This window comes from Euprymna scolopes, chromosome 19 (genome assembly GCF_053919585.1).
Source record: "Euprymna scolopes isolate OS-2025 chromosome 19, ASM5391958v1, whole genome shotgun sequence".
Taxonomy (NCBI): Eukaryota; Metazoa; Mollusca; class Cephalopoda; order Sepiida; family Sepiolidae; genus Euprymna; species Euprymna scolopes.
The window spans coordinates 114318075-114339400 of NC_136500.1; the positions used below are offsets into that span (position 1 = coordinate 114318075).

General features: G+C 33.5%; 1 protein-coding gene across 8 annotated transcripts in view; it reads left to right on the forward strand.

The window, feature by feature from the left end:
- LOC145239883 (syntaxin-binding protein 5-like) overlaps positions 1-21326 on the forward strand; it is a 678091-nt gene that overhangs the window by 469583 nt on the left and 187182 nt on the right. For all 8 annotated transcript variants that reach the window (XM_080103493.1, XM_080103494.1, XM_080103495.1 and 5 more), the window contains exons 11-12: positions 4199-4271; positions 16129-16276. In XM_080103493.1, coding sequence (XP_079959619.1) covers positions 4199-4271; positions 16129-16276 — 221 coding nt within the window. The remainder of the gene's footprint in view (positions 1-4198; positions 4272-16128; positions 16277-21326) is intronic.

The window sequence follows — 21326 nt, forward strand, 5'->3', positions numbered from 1 at the left end:
ATAGTACCAACACCTATTAAATTATAAGTCTTTTTTGGGCTTTGTCTAAGAGGGAGAGATCAGTCCAAATGTAATGACAATGTGCCATGCATTGTTGAATAGTGGCTTTGTAGAGATATGAGATACTGGCAGGTATAAGTTTTCTATCATGTTAGAGGAAACCCACATTCTTTGCAGCAATTTTTATATATTTGTACTAGTTCGTGTTCCCTGTGACTGTTAGGCCAAGGACAAAAACAATCACCAAAAACCGATGCGGTGACAGACCATCTTATCTACATAATAATTGTCCTCATTAATGAAGGAAATTCTCAGGCAGAAATAAAATCCATAAAAATCTATCAGAGTAGATAGCGCTTTTATTTTAAAATCTTGTCCGTAATCTATTTATGCGTTTTGACAACGTTCAAGAATGTGTTGTTGTTTTTTTTGTTTGTTTTTTTGTTCTGTAAGTAAAGCTGTCATCACTACTAGCATTGTTACCATTATGACGACTTCATCATTGATTGACAGTTTACGTTTTCTGTGATGATGCTTGGAAAGACTGGAACAGGCTTGCTGAACAGAAGAGGACAAGCGACTGACAAGTGGTTACCTGTGTGATTATTGCTAGCATCTGCTTCATATCTCCAACATTAGAACATCTGCAAATATCTACATTTCCATTCCACCACCCAGCCTCCATAAAACCCACATGCTTCACTCGGCTCTTCTCTGTATAATCCAAAACTATAAATAAATACTCTCACAAATCGTCTGATACTCTTTCATTTTTCCAGCTGCACCTTTCTTTCCAATGCCCCACGTTCTCTCTCATTTATCACTCCTTCTCCCTCTCTAGTTTAACCCTCCCTCTCTCTCTCGTTTACCACTCCTTTTCTCTCTCTCTCTCTCCTCTTGTTTATCCCTCTTTCTCTCTCTCCTCTTGTTTATCCCTCTTTCTCTCTCTCCTCTTGTTTATCCCTCTTTCTCTCTCTCCTCTTGTTTATCCCTCTTTCTCACTCTCTTCTCTCGTTTTCCCTTCTCTCTCTCTTGTCCTCTCTCTCTCTCTTGTCCTCTCTCTCTCTCTCTCTTGTCCTCTCTCTCTCTATTGTCCTCTCTCTCTCTTGTCCTCTCTCTCTCTTGTCCTCTCTCTCTCTTGTCCTCTCTCTCTCTTGTCCTCTCTCTCTCTCGTCCTCTCTCTCTCTCGTCCTCTCTCTCTCGTCCTCTCTCTCTCTCGTCCTCTCTCTCTCTTGTCCTCTCTCTCTCTCTTGTCCTCTCTCTCTCTCTTGTCCTCTCTCTCTCTCTTGTCCTCTCTCTCTCTCTTGTCCTCTCTTTCTCTTGTCCTCTCTCTCTCTCTCTTGTCCTCTCTCTCTCTTGTCCTCTCTCTCTCTCTCTTGTCCTCTCTCTCTCTCTCTTGTCCTCTCTCTCTTGTCCTCTCTCTCTCTTGTACTCTCTCTCTCTCTCTCTCTCTCTTCCTCTCTCTCTCTTCCTCTCTCTCTCTCTTCTCCTCTCTCTCTCTCTCTTCTCTCTCTCTCTCTCTCTCTCTCTCTCTCTCTCTCTCTCTCTCTCTCTCTTCTCTCTCTCTCTCTTCTCCTCTCTCTCTCTTCTCCTCTCTCTCTCTTCTCCTCTCTCTCTCTTCTCCTCTCTCTCTCTTCTCCTCTCTCCTCTCTCTCTTCTCCTCTCTCCTCTCTCTCTTCTCTTCTCTCATCTCTCTCTTCTCTCTCTCTTCTCTTCTCTCTCTCTTCTCTTCTCTCTCTCTTCTCTTCTCTCTCTCTTCTCTTCTCTCTCTCTCTCTTCTCTCTCTCCTCTCTTCTCCTCTCTCTCTCTCTTCTCCTCTCTCTCTCTCTCTCTTCTCCTCTCTCTCTCTCTCTCTCTCTCTCTCCTCTCTCTCTCTCTCTCCTCTCTCTCTCTTCTCCTCTCTCTCTCTTCTCCTCTCTCTCTCTCTCTCTCTCTTCTCCTCTCTCTCTTCTCCTCTCTCTCTTCTCCTCTCTCTCTTCTCCTCTCTCTCTTCTCCTCTCTCTCTTCTCCTCTCTCTCTTCTCCTCTCTCTCTTCTCCTCTCTCTCTTCTCCTCTCTCTCTTCTCCTCTCTCTCTCTTCTCCTCTCTCTCTCTTCTCCTCTCTCTCTCTTCTCCTCTCTCTCTCTTCTCCTCTCTCTCTCTTCTCCTCTCTCTCTCTCTTCTCCTCTCTCTCTCTCTTCTCCTCTCTCTCTCTCTCCTCCTCTCTCTCTCTCTTCTCCTCTCTCTCTCTCTCTTCTCCTCTCTCTCTCTCTCTTCTCCTCTCTCTCTCTCTCTCTCTTCTCCTCTCTCTCTCTCTCTTCTCCTCTCTCTCTCTCTCTTCTCCTCTCTCTCTCTCTCTTCTCCTCTCTCTCTCTCTCTTCTCCTCTCTCTCTCTTCTCCTCTCTTTCTCTCTTCTCCTCTCTTTCTCTCTTCTCCTCTCTTTCTCTCTTCTCCTCTCTTTCTCTCTTCTCCTCTCTCTCTCTCTTCTCCTCTCTCTCTCTCTTCTCCTCTCTCTCTCTCTTCTCCTCTCTTTCTCTCTTCTCCTCTATTTCTCTCTTCTCCTCTCTCTCTCTCTCTTCTCCTCTCTCTCTCTTTTCTCCTCTCTCTCTCTTTTCTCCTCTCTCTCTCTTTTCTCCTCTCTCTCTCTTTTCTCCTCTCTCTCTCTTTTCTCCTCTCTCTCTCTCTTTTCTCCTCTCTCTCTCTCTTTTCTCCTCTCTCTCTCTCTTTTCTCCTCTCTCTCTCTCTTCTCCTCTCTCTCTCTTTTCTCCTCTCTCTCTCTTTTCTCCTCTCTCTCTCTTTTCTCCTCTCTCTCTCTTTTCTCCTCTCTCTCTCTTTTCTCCTCTCTCTCTCTTCTCCTCTCTCTCTCTTCTCCTCTCTCTCTCTCTTCTCCTCTCTCTCTCTCTTCTCCTCTCTCTCTCTCTTCTCCTCTCTCTCTCTCTCTTCTCCTCTCTCTCTCTCTCTTCTCCTCTCTCTCTCTCTCTTCTCCTCTCTCTCTCTCTCTTCTCCTCTCTCTCTCTCTCTTCTCCTCTCTCTCTTCTCTTCTCCTCTCTTCTCTCTCTTCTCCTCGCTCTCTCTTTTGTTTACCCTCACTCTCTCTCGTTTACCCTCTCTCTCATTCTCTTTCTCTCTCACTCATTTATTCGCTTTCTCTCTCTTGTTTGCCCCTTCATTTCTCTCTCTCTCCTTCTCGTTTTGCTCTTTTTTGTCTCCATCTCTTTTACTCCCTCTTTTTCTCTTCCTCTTTCTCTCCCCCGTTTCTTTCTCTCCCCCATCGCTTTCCCTCATTTACTCCCTCTCTCCTTTCTTATTCTATTGTTTCCCCTCTCTCATCTCCTTTCTTTACTCCTGCATTTATATCTTTGCATAAAAAACAATCACAAGTGGAAGATCTGGCAAGTTTAATTCAGATCTCATGAAAACCATTTGAATTTAATTCGTTTTTTCCATTTTGATTTTGTTCTGCTATTCATTCTATGATAATATTCAGCGCTAATAAAATGGAGAATTGTATAGGAAATCATATCAAAATGAATTGTGCTTTTATCTTACCGTCTTGTAGCATATAATGTATAGCTAGAGTTTCTTGTTTTTTTCTTTTTTTCAAATACAAGTTAAAGAATTTCTTTAATTTTTTTCTTATAGACTTTTTTTGAAATATTCAATTGACATACCTTTGTACCTTTGCTCTAATTGCTGCCTTCCTTTTTCTCTGCAATCATTCAAAAACTCTTTTTATATAACCATTTGTTGAACAATAAAAAAGTAAAATGTTGAATAATGAACATTATTATTGTTTTGTAACTTATGTAAAAAAAAAAAAAGGGTATGCAGAGAGAATGTTATTGAAACAAAGGAATGTTTAGTAAAATATTTTGGTTAACTTAGAAACAATAACCAGCAAAGAATGTGGTGGACATAAGTAGAGTAAGTTTTCAAACCTAGAAATAAAAACAATCAATTTAACCAGAAAACGTGACTGAAGGTCACATGCTCATCAAGTGATGTAAGCACAAGGAATAGTTACATATATACAAGAGAGTTAGGAGTTAGTAAGAGACAGAGCTAGACGAGCAAAGAGAATGTTGGATATATACACAACTGGTCATTTACCCAACACACTTTATATACAATGCCTTACATATATATAGACCTTATACCCCCCCCCAATAACAACATAACAGTATCAGTTACATTTACATTGATTTTTCTTTTGTTTACAGATTTTCAAGAACCTTATGCCATAGTTGTACTTCTCCAGAATGACCTAGTTGTGGTAGACCTGACCGTGCAAGGGTAGGTGATTTTTTTTTTTTTTTTTCTCTTTTCATATTTGATATATCAGATATAATAAATAGAGGGACGTCCTTGGACCAATCACCAGCAATTCCCCAATATTATTGGACTAATCAATCTATGGCCAACAATTTACACAGAAGATTAATTAGGCCAATATTATGATGTTGGAATTATAATTTACCAACATTTTTTTACCTCAGTCTTTTTATAATCAGATTTAAATCCCATTACTATTATTTTCTCTGCGTTACTTTTAAAGCCATTGTATTCTACTGTCTTATGTAACAGGATACTGAAATTAGAATCGCCAGTCCAATATTTCATAGCGTATTAAAAAAAATATTGAGCGAGAATATATTTTCTCTTATTTATAACTAGCTGGGGTGCCTGATGTTGCCCGTGTGTGTCAGTGTAAAAGAAAAAAAAAGTTTTGGTAGGAAGGTAGGCTCGAACCCGAAGCCTTGAGGCGAAGGTTGAAAAGAAAGGGAAAAAAAGCTGACATCTTTCCCACTCGGCCACGATGGGCAAGGAATGAAAAACGTTTTAATTTAACAATTAAAAACTTAACGGAACAGGTGCGTGAATTTAATGAGGTCAAACATCACGCCATAGAGGGAATGAAATCCCGCAGTTAATATTTGCTGCGAAGCAGTTTTTTGTTTTTGTTTCCACAACACAAGACGTTGGGGCAGGGGGGGGGACCAGCTACCCATAAAAAGGAGAGTAGCAATTGTCTGATATAAGGGGTTTCCCCAGCATTGATAAAACCTCATTGCTTTTGTGGACGTCCCCAGCACGAGTGCCAGGGAGTGTTAGTTTGCTACAGATTCGGTTTCGCTTTTATACTGAAAAGCCAAACGTACGCGCAGAGATTTTAAAAAAATCACGAAAATAGTGCGTAAAAGTTGCCCAAAGTAAAGATACAGGCGACCTCGTTTCGTGAATCGGAGTTATAATTTAGACAATATAAAAAATTTCTAAGAATGTGACCATCCCAGAGCGCCCCCCACCCCCACCCAAAAGCCTTTGTCAGACATACAAAAAAAATGCACACGCACACACACACACATTTTCGCTTTTATATTATAGATGTTTTGTCAATTTCCTTTTGAGAGGCATCTTGGGGGTATTTTGAATAAAATAAATTAAAAATACAAGATACGAATTCTTGAGTTGGAAGCTAACGTTTAGTTTCAGAAGAGTTTCTGATGGTTAGTTATTCTATACAAGTCTTGGAGATGATGAATTCTCAGTAGACAGCATACTTTATAATTTTGCAGCCAAAGAGCAAAAGATTCTTATGTTGACATGAAGAAAACATATGCAACGTTGCTAAAAAAGGTTTAATTTTTATGGAGCAATTCTGGTTTCTGATTGGTTGGTAGCAAATTAATTTGATTCATCAGTTCCTAACAGCAGCGTTTATAAATAGAATCTCCCAATTGTGAGGGACCATAACCCATTATGACTCAAAAATATTGCAACACGAATAGACACAGTAGCTGTTTGCTGTAATGGTTTGTGAGCAGCAGCATCATTACATGTGCGGAGGTGCACTGAATGGAATATTTTTTATGGCCATAACATTGGTCAGTTATAAATTGAATAAATCATAAGTTGACGATGATCCGTTTTAATTTCAGATCTGAGAGTGGGGCACATTACAAGCATTACTGACACTTTATAATATTAATTTACAAAATCTTTTTGATATGATTAATTTGAGTTTGATAATTATCTTTCCCTTTATTCTCTTTTATAAAGTGTCTGCAGAAAGTTTCCTTTTTCTTGTTTGCTTTTTTCAAATGTTTAAGCTTAGTTCTTATGAGAGAACAAATGTATTTTGATTATTTTAGTATTTAGCAGAATTGAGTCCCTTTGGTAAAGATAAAATAAAGTGGGGAGAAAAGGAGAAAAAATCTGTCTTTTTCATTTCCATCTTTCTTTTTCATTTCCATCTTTCTTTTTCATTTCCATCTTTCTTTTTTATTTCCATCTTTCTTTTTTATTTCCATCTTTCTTTTTTATTTCCATCTTTCTTTTTTATTTCCATCTTTCTTTTTTATTTCCATCTTTCTTTTTTATTTCCATCTTTCTTTTTTATTTCCATCTTTCTTTTTATTTCCATCTTTCTTTTTATTTCCATCTTTCTTTTTATTTCCATCTTTTTTTTATTTCCATCTTTTTTTCATTTCCATCTTTTTTTCATTTCCATCTTTTTTTCATTTCCATCTTTTTTCATTTCCATCTTTTTTTCATTTCCATCTTTTTTTCATTTCCATCTTTTTTTCATTTCCATCTTTTTTTCATTTCCATCTTTTTTTCATTTCCATCTTTTTTTCATTTCCATCTTTTTTTCATTTCCATCTTTTTTTCATTTCCATCTTTTTTTCATTTCCATCTTTTTTTCATTTCCATCTTTTTTTCATTTCCATCTTTTTTTCATTTCCATCTTTTTTTTTATTTCCATCTTTTTATTTCCATCTTTTTTTTTCATTTCCATCTTTTTTTTATTTCCATCTTTTTTTCATTTCCATCTTTTTTTTCATTTCCATCTTTTTTTTCATTTCCATCTTTTTTTTCATTTCCATCTTTTTTTTCATTTCCATCTTTTTTTTCATTTCCATCTTTTTTTTCATTTCCATCTTTTTTTTCATTTCCATCTTTTTTTTCATTTCCATCTTTTTTTTCATTTCCATCTTTTTTTTCATTTCCATCTTTTTTTTCATTTCCATCTTTTTTTATATATCCTTTTTTATTATTTCCATTTTTTTATTTCCGTTTTTTTTTTAATTTCCATTTTTTCCCCCATCCTTTTTTGTTCTATTTTTTTTTTTTGTTTTCTTTTATTTGCATTGAGCATTATTTTTTAGACACAAAATTTCCTCATTTTTGTAATAGTAATGCCACAAAAAATCTTAATTTGAAGTAACAAAAGGTGTGCTCTCTCTGTTACCGGTGTGTGGAAACCAGAAGAAGAAAAAGATGCTAGAGGTGTGACTTATTTTATGGAGGAGAACGTGATAAGCCAACATGAAATGGCAGGATTTAATGAGCATGAAATAAAGGGAAAAAGTATTTTGCTTATGTCTGATCGGTGAATATTTATCATGTCGTTTGCACGTGTAGAAACTTGATTACATTTTGATAGGTTGATTCCACTTTGACAAAAATTCTAAAGTACTGAAAAGCATACTAAAGCATAATTAAATGTAATATATTAAATGTTATCTATATATAAAAAAACACTCTGTAGGTGATGTTTGTGAGTCACGTATACAAAGAAAGGTTAGAGAATCTACATAAAATACAAAAGTGTATTCTTATATAAAATTGACTATGGAAAACAATGGAAGTGTTCCTGAATCTCCAAATTACCCTATATATACCGAATATCTTTGTGCCCATTCACCTTTAAGTTGTCCATAGGGAGAGAATCCCCTGAAAACTTTAAATATGTATATTTGATTTTTCTTATTAGCATAATTTTAGAAGTCAAATATTTGACTTGTTTAGTTGTGGAAGTATAAGACTATAAACATTGAGGGCATGTTTTTGATTCGAAGCCAGAATTTAAAAAAAAAAATTCAAGAATATATATTTTTTTTAATATAATAAAATTTAAGTGAAGAATTCTAGTATATATACAGGACATAGCACAAAATATAGCTGTATTCACACCTACAAATTACACACACACACACATATATATATATATATATATATAATAGACTTTTTAGCTTATTAAAAATTGGAAAAAGTTATTGCTGATTGATATAGAATGAGGACTGGATGTCAAATTGATAGTTGAATATGGTTAAATTTGTGATCATTTTTGCATTAAATATTAATCCTATTAATTGCTAACTCTGCACCAAATTAATACCTTAATACTTACTTCGCTACACCTTATTATAACAAAGATCTATACAAAATTTTAGTCAGATTGGCCCAATAGATTCTGAGAAAAATAGACAAATACAATAATAATAATATGTTCTTTCGTAAATTACTCATGAACCATATTACTTTCCTTTAATTTTGAACTCCACCCCACTCCTTATTTTGCTTTCTCCTATTCTGAGAATTAATTTGGGAAAACTTTAAATTAGTGTCTTATATACATACGGTTTAAATTTCATTAAAATCAGATATTTGCAGTTAAGAGGATTTTACCCCCATACATTCCTTGGATGAGGGGAAGGGTGGCATAGAAATTCGGCACATAGAGAGGCATGTAAAAATGTAGGACTACTTCCATTGTTTCTCTAGAAAATTTTATAGATATGATTTCAGTTTCATCAAAATGTGATGCACTTGAAGCTTTAAGAGTGGTTTGCCTTCTTGATCAACTTCCATCGTCTTCCTCCATAATTTTCCATAGGAAAAAATTGAGTTTTTATTTAGATTTGCTAACCTTTCTCTGGGGAAAACATACAGAAATTGATTAGCACACTGCCCAGCATTGCCTAGTTGTAAAATATGATTACTATGATATTTTAATTGATGCAGATTTCTTATTATTTATAGAGCCAATTCTCTCTGGATTATTATATTGTACCCAATATATAATAGTGATTTCAAAAGTTAAAAAAATAATAATTTGGATGCCATTAGCTAGAATCAGAGCCAAAACATTTAACGGGCAGCATTATTCATTAGCATCTGAGCTAATGACACATGGATATCAAAACTTGAAAAATTAACCAATGTATATTTGCACATGTGTAAAAGAGCACTTTAAGTCAACTTACACCTGCCAAGTTTCAATTTTGATCCCTTAGCAGCCATTTTTTCCAGTTAAAAACCAAATTGAATTTTTTCCACGTGTCCAAATCCCCTATATATCAAGTTTCAAGTCTGTTACCCAAAAATTGACAGTAGTTTGGTAGAGACTGTTTTGCACACAAATAGATAAGGTCATTTTTATATATATATACTCGTAGGTTGCTCAACACTACTCAGTCAAAAATATGATTAAATATGATATTTTAATTTATGCAGATTTCATGTTTATTATTATAGAGACAATTCTTTATTGATTATTATATTGTACCCAATATATAGTAGTTATTTCAAAAGTAAAAAAAAATGATTTGGGTGCCATTAGCTAGAATCCAAGCTCTCCAGCCTGATGGTAAATCAGATCAAAGTTTATACACACAGAAAAAGTTAAAAATATAAATAAAATAACATTAAAATATAAATGTATATTTGTGCATGCATAGAAGTAATGTTTAGTCAACTTATGTCTTCCAAATTTCAATTTTTCTTAAATTTTTACCTTTTAGTAACTATTTTTGCCAGCTAAAAGGCAAATCGATTTTGTTCCACTTATTCAAATCCCCTATATATCAAGTTTCAAGACTGTAGACCAAAAACTGACAGTAGTTTGGGAGAGACTGTTCCTCACACAGATAAGATCACTATGAGTGAGAGAAAGAGACATATCCTGGGTTTATTATATTGAGACCTTTTTGGGAGATTTCAAGTACAAGATGTCGGACAGTAAACCACTTTGAAGCAATAAACAGAAAAAAGCTATTCTTACCATACTTCTGTTTAATGTATGCATTGAAATGTTATTTCAAATGTACACAATGGCTGCAATTATTACATTTTCAACATTTTTAAAAGGTAAATTGATATTGTCATGAAGAAGGAGAAAAGCTAAACAAAAAAATTTTTTTAAATAATAAAAGCATCTGGTGTTTTAACATTTTAATTATGTTATAAAAAGAAAAAAAATCATTTATGAATGCGTTATAACAACACAATAGGAAAATGTTACACTGTATCAATAAGGAAGTATATTGGAATTTATAAAAGCATTGTGTAAAATGTTTTTTTGATTGTTTATTTTAAACAAGTAAATTTAGTACTTTGATACATACATGGTGACAGACATTTTTAACATTTGCAACATTTTACAAGTTAAAATAGTATTGTATGCAATGATCAAAAAAAGAAGAAAATAGGAGTTGAACATTGTTATATTTTAAAATAATCAAACTATAAGTATAATGTGTATAATTAGAATATTAATGATATTCTGAATTGTTTGAATCAAAGGTAAAATTGAAATACTCATCAAAATACAAAGTAATTAATTACTAGGGCTGTGATAACAGCATATTCTTTTCATTGTTTTGACTCTTGAGTATGTATCTGTTAATATATTATGTTTTTATATAGACTGATGTGGTTGTCGGATTATATACTTGAGAGTTAAAAGAATGAAAAGAATATTCTGTTGTCACAGCCCTATTACTGAATAAGAGTAGGAAGCAATTTTGAAATATTTCATCATTTAAGCTATATACCCATCTTGTTTCGACCCTATGAGCAAGTTTTCAGGACTGCAATGGTAATTTATAGGGGATGAATCTGAAGGTTGTTTTTTCTTTTTCGTTCTTTTTTTATATAAAGCACTTTTGATTTCTGTGACACTCTTTTGGAGATTATTTTGCTTGGTAATATTGGTGTGAGAAGAAAATAAAGTATAATTGAATCTGAATCTGCTATTTCTCTCTCTCTCTCTCTCTCATGTGTAAGTATGTATGTATGTATATAAGTGAGAATGTGTGCGTGTGGACACTTCTCAACCTATACACAACAAATTTTTGATCTACAGACTTGAAGTTTTGTATATAAGGTATACAGACATGTGAAAAACTTTTTAATCGGTTTTCATCTGCAAAAAAAAGGGCTGCTAAGGAATCAAAATTGAAAAATTGGTACATAGACGTTATCGGATTTTTATCTTTGCTGTTTCACAAATGCACATGTGTTAATCATTCACTTGACAGATTACTTATGTTAAGAATAAGTAGGTTTGAAAACACCTTTTAAAGATCATGTCAAGCTGGCCTAATGGCTATCGTACTTCACTCACTGTCTTTAGGTTTTGGTTTCGATCTCAACTCAAGTAATTTTTTTTACTTTCAAGAAGTGAACAGTTTAGAAAAAAAAATACACGCATGCACATGTCTCAGTTTCTGTATGAATTAAAATGAACATTTTACGACTGGGCAATGCTGGGTGGCCTGCTAGTATATGTATAAAGAAAGAGATACCTGTTTTAAGTCTGTCGCAGTTACAAAGGACTATTTTCTCTAGTGTATCAATGCCCCCCCTCTCCCAAGTTCTTCGGCCGCAGGTTGACCTATCAACTAACAGAGTGCATTGATTCATCTGCTCCCTAAAGTCTTGAAGCAACACCTTTCCTTCTCTCATCCTCTGTCCACCGGACATCTCGATCTAGCATTGACGGTCTCCATTGGAGACAACTGCTATTAAGTAGGGACGACACAGGAAATATACCGACTGACCGATAACAACCCCAAAAAGAACCTCCTATTCCTTCTATCAAAGTCCTACCTTCAAGTTCCTGCTGCAAATAAATACCCTTTTTCATTGTTATTGTTAAAAAGAAGTTTGTTGTTCATTTCGTGCTTTGTTCTTAAATGGGGTAAAACTATTACCTCTAAAAGTCTAATTAGAATAAATATATACATATAGTAGAAAAAATGCGATCCATTGGATAACCTGTTCAGCTTTGGTAAAATTGTCTGAATAAGGGAAAAGTGAGCTTGCATAACTAGTTAAATATTAAAAAAATAAAAAAATCTAAAATTTGTATCTTTCTGATCAGATGGTCAAAGAATATGCCACAAGAAAGAATGAAAATAAAAATTGGTAAGATGTGGGTTATTTGATGAACTGTTAATTAAAACTAATTAAAATAATTAAAGTGAATTTTTTCAAACATAACTCAATCTCAAAACTGAGGAATGATTTAGGATGTTTTTTTATATGATTAAAATATGTAGAAAAAGGCTTTAGGTAAACATGATTACTTAGTTTTCTTTCCAGCTGACTACAATATGGTTGTCTTAAAGTCCAACGTAAACAAGTTCTTGATGAGCCGTTCCACTTAACAAATTTACCGAGTTTCCATTACTTATGATTACTATATTGTCCAATTGACTACTGTACAATCTTTAACACTTATCCTCGAGTGGCCTCTTGACCTTGATAAGTGATGATGCCTATGTAAAATATATATATATACACATATATACTGAAGGATGAGGTACCCAAGAGATGTTTTTCTCAAATTCATTATCCTCAGAATTATTACTGCCTATCTCTAAGGCTCTCTACAAGAATTAACTCAAACCTCTTACAGATGCCCTGGAAGCAATAGTTTTGACATAACGTCAGAGGCTTCCTTACTTTGTTGTTTTCCTCATTTATAATGCTGTAATATAGTGTTGCCTATATCATATTAAAAAAAAAGAAAATCTGCATCTAATAGAAACATAAAATGCAGTCAAACTTTCACTGAAAACATTTCTGTTTCATAAAATATATCACTTATTGAATAAATACTGAACAAGGACCCATGGTGCAGTGATTAGAGTGCTAGAAAAAATCAATTGTAAAAGTGGTATTCTCCTGAAATACATATGCGAATTACTTAGGACCTTTATCCAGTCATGGCTGACGGAACAAGAGCATGCTAACCCTGTGGAGTAAATAGAGGGTTCCGTTCGAAATTCCATCCGAATTCTCAAGTTCTGTCAAAACATTCCAAAGTTAGACGATACACCTGAAGAAGGTCGACCGAAACATTGTGAAAATCACACTCAAGATGAGAACAGTAGTCTGATGAATAATAATACGAAATACTGAACATTTCATGAAAATTGGACTTTTTTTAAATCGCATATTTATTCGTTTATAAAAATAGTTTTCAAGTGACAACGCATGTTACAGACTGTAGACATGGCCAATCTTAGGAAAATTTACTCGTATGTAAGAGGGGGATCAATCGTACTGGTTTTGTGATTTTTAATTCTTATGACCTCGAGTAGTCACTTTTTACTCCATTCGTTCATATTATTTGTGTGTGTGTCTCACATAGATAATCGAAGATAATCAAAATGAATAATACAAATTTCTCTCCTGTTTGGCTGCAAAACATTTTGATGCATCTGTAAATAATGATGCAATCTCAAACTGCATTCATTTAATTTCCTGTCATTTTGATGATTTCTATTGATTTGGTGCCTGATTCTTTGCAATCATATAGCAATAATAAAAAAAAATATGAAAAACATGTCTTATTATTTCTTAAATAGGCCAACTTTTCTTCTTTTTTTTTAATGGATAATCCAATAGTCATAAACTGTAAGAAACTCGGTGCATTTTGAATGGTTTCTTTCTGCTAAAAAAATAAATAATAAAAAAAGAAGCTTGTTATTTCTTAAATAGGCCAACTTTTTTAATGGATATTCAAATTATCATCTTGGAATTTTTTGTGTATGCTTTTTGACAATTACTCCACCATTGATAAAGTGTCTTATTTTTAAATCAGACAATTTTTATACCAAGGATTTGCATTTTAGAATTAGAATTTGTCCGATGACCATTGACACTTTGGATTATTCAAATTATCACTTCTCGTCTTGGTTGTTATATTTTTACCACATCAATGTAACCGCTGACGTTTTTTACATGCATCTTTTTCAAAGTTGGTAACATTGTAGTCAAACGTGAGCATATTTGTCTAACTCTGAAACCTGTAAAAATTTCAAAATTAATTCTTTATCCAATTCAATCGGTAGATTATTCTCTTTTTGTCAGACATGACTGGATACAAGTGTTAACTGATATTAGTCTTAGTCATTATCGCCTGTAGAAAGAATTGAACCTTCAACCTTGAGAAGATTGCTGTTAGCAATTCTAAGAGTGAATAAGCCAATTGTTACAATATTTTTGACATGTAATGGGGGTATGGTTCCTCACAGTTGGGAGATTCTATTTATAAACACTGCTGCTAGAAACTGACGAATCAAATTCACGTTCTGCTATCAACCAATCAGAAACCAGAATTGCTCCATAGAAATTCAACCTTTTTAGCAACCTTGCGCACATTTTTCTTGTGTCAACACGAGAAGGATGTTCTGCTCTTTGGTTGCAAAATTATAAAGTCCGAAACCTGTACAGAACAGCTGTCTACTGAGAATTCATCTCCAAGACTTGTATAGAATAACTACCCATCAGAAACTCTTCTGAAACAAAACATGGCTTACAACTGAAAACCAATAATCCAAATCATCAATCCTCATAAAAAAAAAAAAAACAATTCTGAAGTAAAATATTCTATTACTCTTAGGGAGCGCAAGGCTTTGCTCAATCATAAAATACACTTTTAATTCATGCAGATTTCATAATATTACAGAATCAATTATCTATTGAATATCATATTGTACCTATTATATAATACTTATTTAAAAAGATAAAATGACTTGGGTGCCATCAGCTAGAATCGAAACCAAAACATTTAGTGCTATAGCTGCATTCCGTACCAATTGAGATATCAAGTGATAGATAAGAAAAATTTTCAATTAAACCACTTCAAGCTAGGTATGAATTTGCATATACGCAAAAGTAATAGAAATATGTCAGCAAGTTGCAATAAACATTTTGCATTTTAACTTGCCGACATATTTCTGCATGTGCTATTCATTCATCCAAACAAAGATTTTACTTGTCATAAACCATCTTTGGTGTATGATTATTATTTTTTGTTCATTTCAGTGCAATGTAACTAGTAGTTTGAGTTTATTGGTTAAATATTTTCACACAGACATACACACGTACATATGTCTACTGTTTTATTTATATAGAAAAGTAAGTCTATATGAATTAGCATGTTATAGCTTTCTTTGGGGTTCTTTTTTTTTTTTTTTTTTTTTTTTTGCATGCCAGCTTGATTCTGTCATTGGCATTGACTTCCCTGATTCCTTTAAGAATCAAGTACTTACAGGACGAACTACATGAAGGTTGCCAACATCCATTTTAGTGATGCTATGGAACAGAGTGGATATGAACTTGGCAAACTCATGTTAACAACTTTACACCACATCACTTCATTTTTTTTTTTTTTACTTTTAATAAAATAAATAATAAAAAAAAGTAACTTATGCAGAATATTGTCAGAATTTTCTGGGTAGTTTATATAAAACACTGAAATATGCCAAAATGCTGAGCAAATGAAACCGCAGCAGCCACCATCATTTAAGAAAACATTTATTATCATCAGTTAATTATAAAAAAAAAAAAAAATCTAAATATTTATCTTCATTTGAATAAAAAAAAGTCATTCAAAATTTTTTTTTTAAATTACCTAAAAAATATCGGAAACTTTTTTCAGGGTTCACACAGACTTGAAAAGTCCTTGAATTTTGGCTTTTGCCTTGAAAAGGTTTTATTTCTATTATTACCTTGAAAAAATGAAAAATGTCTTAAAAGGCCTTGAAAATTGTATTCCAGTGAACATTTGTGTTGAAATATTTAAAAAAAAAAAAAAAAAATCGAAATACTATTAAATTATTTTTAAGTATTAATGAAAATATCATTAAAATATTTTTTAAATATTGAAAATAAAATCGAAATACATCGTTTTGAAATTGCATAGCAGTATTGTGGATGCAAAAGTTATGCCCCTTTCTCACAAAACTACCTCAAGTCATTTTGTAATAAAGGGATATAACTTTATTTTTATTTATTTATTTCTTGGCCTGGAATATCAATAGCAATATATAATAACATATGAATGAGTCATCTGTGGAATTTCCACAGGCCCCACTAGTTAAGATAAATATTATAATTATATATTTTCAGCTTCTACGTACAATTTGATTTTAGTAGATTTATTGATCTTAGAATAAAAGCGATTTGACTTTTTTTTTTTTTTTTTTTTTTTTTTTGACAAAAAGTTATATTTTGCCTTGAATTATTTACTCATTTATTAATGTTTTATTTATTTATTCATTTTTTGCAGCTACCCATGCTTTGAAAATCCCTACCCCATGGATATCCATGAGTCTCCTGTGACTGCCTGCCAATACTATGCAGACTGCCCTCCAGACCTCATACCTGCCTTCTACTCTGTTGGATCAAAGCAGAAAAAGACTGGATTTAGCGATAATGTATGAAACTTTTTAAAGGGAAAAACTTTTTTGTGGTTTTATAAAAGTGTTTCCTGTGTAATATATTAATATGGCTGCATACTGTCAATTCATTTGTTCTGCTTTAGTTTATGAATTTCCATAGCAAAACATCTGACAGTGTTCAATAACAACTAACAATAGACATATTCAGGTAGAGGACGCGATCTAATGAATATAGACTGACAAAGAAAAGGAATAATTTGCATTCATATTATTTGGATTCTTTGAACTACTGTTCTCATCTTGAGTGTTATTTGCATGTTTCAGCCAATGTAACCTCCGACTTTCTTCAAGGTTGGAGGCTACATTGACCGAAATGTTGTGAAAATGATACTTAACAGGTAGTTCGAAGAATCCAAATACAAATAATCATTATCTCAAGAATTCAGAAATGCATGTTTATATGGAGTGGAAGGATGAGAACATGTTATATGAGTTGATAGTTATAAATAAGTTAGTAATAAGTAGTGATAGGACGATTCCAATATTTTTCCCCAATTCTGATATAATTACCGATTTCGCACTAAATTCCTGATTCTGATACAATTACCGATTTCGATTCCGATTCTTTATAAATTTCCAAATATTTAACTAAAAAGTTATTTTTCCTGATTACCGTAAAAAAAAAACACGCTAAATTTGCATATATTTTCTAAAAGATAAAAACCGACTTGTGGGGGCTGATCTAAAGATTTTAGTTTTACTGGTAGTTCAAAATTAATAAATATTTATTTTTTTATCATTACTACGAGCAGTGTAAGGTTTTGTTATTAACAAAATCAATTAAAAATAATAATCAAAGGAATCGTTTTTAGTCATCGGAAAATAGGCACAAATTTTTCCAATACCAATTCCGATACTTCAAAAAGTTCCGATTGTGATTAATTGTCCCGACACTAGTAATAAGGAAAGGGATAATTAGGGCATTAAGAAAGGGGTCAAGCATATTCAATAGAAAATCGTATTCAATGAAAACTGGAGGAGAAGGACTTGAAAATGACATGGAGGGATTAGAGTAAATCACACAAGTTGATATGTAGGTAAGGGTGAAAAAGTGTCGGTCACATGAGTTGACAATTTGATGAAAATCTATATATATAAAAGGCAAAATGTGTGTGACCATTTCATGTATGTTTTCAAAAGGCTTTTCGAGCACACGCTCCCGGGGTCATTACTATCGCTTAAAACTGTGTATATAGGTCCTATATAATAATATCTAGGAATTAGGAAACCGCGTAGCGTATAGATTTATTTACGTCGATTTTTACAAAATTATTGCTATTTTGGCTTCTCGCGTGTTGATTGGGCTTTTTAGTATAAATAAAGTGAAACTACACTCAAACGACATCTTCTCAGCATTGCGCCGGGAAAAACGTCCAGAAGCAATCAGCTTTGATTAGACAGTTCTAGACAATTGGGAGCTGCTTCCCCCCTCCCCAACATCTGTTGGGGGAAGAAACAGTTAAATTTGGGTAAATAAACCCAAATGCTGCGTGACTTCTATTTGACCTTCTTAATTAGGTCAAATGGAAGCAGCAGAGTTAACTTTTATTGCACACGCCTGTTTTTATAGTTAAATAACCTGCTTAATGTTGTCTGTCGCCGTGGCTCAATGGGTAACGTAGTACGGGTTTTTTTCACACATTAATTTCCAACTCAAGGGTACGGGTTCGATTCTCATACTTACCTACCAAAACATTTATTTTATTATTTTGATTTACCTCAAGACACCCGGGCATCGCCGGGTACCCCCCGCTAATGGATTATAAAAAAAAATCTTTGAATTCATAAATTTATGTTTTACTTTTTTTTTTGTACATTTACTTCCTAGAGCCAAGAACAATTGGTGCACAGTCAGAAAAGCATTTTTGATTTTAGTGTTTTTGCGACAACTTGTTGTGTATGTGCAATAACAATTTATCTACAGTGCGTTAAAACTACAATATTCACCGTTCTTGTTTAAAATACGTTAATAAATAAAATAATGAAATATTGAAAATGCAACAAAAAATTATTTTGGCTCACAACAGTCAAAGCTGACTTGGAAGCTATGATTGACTTTTGTATCTTTGTGCACAACAATGGAATTGCAAGTGGCTGAAGTATACTGAGGAGTCAGCAGCGGGAAGACCCACACTCTGCATTCTCTTATTGAGAAGGGGTTAGTTTATTGCTAGTCACTTGGGGTACCTCTGCCAGGGAATGCAAACGGAGCTACTCAGGTATTTTTTGCAGGTCAGAGTGCTCCTCCTCGAGAACACTAACTTTTCAATCCCACTTTTTGACCCTTGCGTAACATTTTTCACGGTGGAAGAGAAATAAATACCCAGCAATGGACAGATTTGGATGAACTGCATTGTTCAGTAGGCTATAACAACAGCATATTCTTTTCATTGTTTTTACTCAATATATATATCCGACATCATTAGACACAATTAATCAACCAAGAATCACATTACTCTTCATAAAAACATATCAATAGATATATACCTGAGAATCAAAACAAGGGAAAGAATATGCTGTTGTCATAGCCCTATTGATCAGTTATATGGAGCAATCACAAGTAAAAAAAATATTTGTGAAAGGTAATTTGGGCTTGTTATGCCTCTCTCTAACTCAGAATGAAGAACAGTCCTGTAAGCACAAGACCCAAAGATAAAATAATATATATAGCTAGAAAATGGAGCTATCAAACATGTCGCAACAAAATTTGTTACTGGAAGAAACACTACTGACAGAATTTGGTTGGTAACCTAAGAAATTTTGTTCAATATATCGATGCTAACAAATGTTCTGAACTAGAAAGCCCTCACAGTTTGAAAGATTATTGTTTACAGCCAGAAAAATTAAGCTCAATCCCCTCATTAAAAATGAATACTTTAACATTTATTATGGAATTCCAAAGATAACATTGATTGCTAGAATGAATGATGAAAAAATTAGACATCACTCAAATGCTATCAAACTTTTTCCGATGGCACCAAACGTAAATAGTTGTATAGAATTTTGGTATGAATCAATGAAATGCTGGATGTTATACATATTTAAAAGAAAAAAAAAAAAAAAAAAAAATTCTATATGAAATGCAAAGAAATTTTATTTAGCCAAAATTGAATGTGATCCTTATTATCCAACTAAAAGCAAATGCCACAACAGTTTGTTTGTAACAGTACAGGTGTGGCTTGACCTCAATCAGAATTCACATTGCAAGATTCTACTTTAACGAGAAGATTGGAATTTAGTGATTCATTCCAAAAGAGTTAGCTCGATGCAAGAGCCCAACATGCCCACCAGAAGGATATTCAAATATATCGCATTTTAATTGAAAAACTCTTCATTTGCATGACCAGCTGAATCTATTAGACTATGTATCACACTTAAGCAAGACAATGCCCAGTCACACAAATATGCGAGCAAAGTCATCACTAGAATATGCTTAACCTCAGATACTTCAATACTCTTCAATCCCTTTAGTATCAAAAGCAATGCAGATTAATTAATTCTAACAGAAGACAGCTTTCTGAAACTACATAGATCCACATTAAACAATATTTTATTCATGTTACCATAGACAATGGAGACGTCTTTTGATTGATGGTGCCAACAACTACAAACGTTAGCATAGGTCAAAAGAAACATTTGTAGGAAACAGAAAATTCCAACTTTTATCTTGATTTCAGAACTATAATGCAAGCTAACTTGTATTGAATATTTTTTTTTTTTTTTGCCATTTATTCAATATATTTGTTTCTTGTATCTCTTTATCTTGAATTCTTTATACATTATGCAATGTTAAAAGTATGTGTTTGAGTTAGTTTTATATTTCTCCTCTTCACCTAATATAATCAATGACGAAAGTTGTACGCACCGACTGTTTCCAACAAGATGGAGTGTTACAACTTGCAGATATTTCAAGTATTATTGAATTAACCTGCAATGAGATTTTATCTTTCATCCTGTCATAATATTTAGTCTAACATCTGTTAATGTTTTCTACCGGTAGAATTTGTTCATCTGCATTACTTGCACTAATCTTTGGAAGTCCTGACATTTGTTGTGCGCTTTTTCATTTGATCATCATTGTTCGGTTTAACATCCATTTCATGTACAATTAAGAAAATAACTTTCAAACTAATTTTTCTATCGTCAGATTTTTATTTCTTTTTTCTATCAAGTTTATTCTGATCACTGTCTGTTTTTCTTTGCCTCTTCCCCTGTGAAATGAACCTGCTATCTCAACTGATCTACGTCTACTAACCTAAGAACGCTAATCCGTTCTTCTAGATTTGCCACACCATGAAAGTTGCCTTTCCTTCATGCATCTCCCTGTACTGTTCAAATTTAATATTCGTCTGAGATTATCAGAACAAAGCCTGTCTCTAACATTGATATTATACATACGTCATATCAATCTCATATCATTTCTATCCATTCAATGCATGTCCTCAACTCTTACTGGCCAAATTTCACTTCCATAAATCATTAGGTTGCCTACACATCCCTCATAGACTCTTCCCTTGGCTGGCAGTGGTGATGCTCTGATAATAATGGTAAAAATTCCCTGAACTTACTTCATCTTCTCCTAATTTTTGCAATCACACTAGCACCTGCTTCACCCTGTGCTCCAATGGTATCACCAAGGTAACACATTTTTTTTTTTACAAACTCAATAGCTTTGACATTCAATTATATTTTCTCCATGTCTGAGTTTTCATCCATTTCTCCATTCTTCTTATATTGCTTGAACACAAACTAGTTATTCTCTCTTAACCTACCAGTAATTTCACTGCACTTCCTATGTGCCCAATGCTTATACAACCACTGACCATCACTTTGATCTTGGTAACATTCAGTCTGAGACCTTTATTTTCTATAGCATTCATCCAAGTCTGAAACTTAGCAAATAGATCTTCGATTGTTTTACAGGTAATGACTAAATTATTAACATGCAAACATGTACAAAACTCACTAAACAATGCTTCTAAGAGACAAATGAAAAGCAGTGGTACAGAAACCAGATGTATTCCTA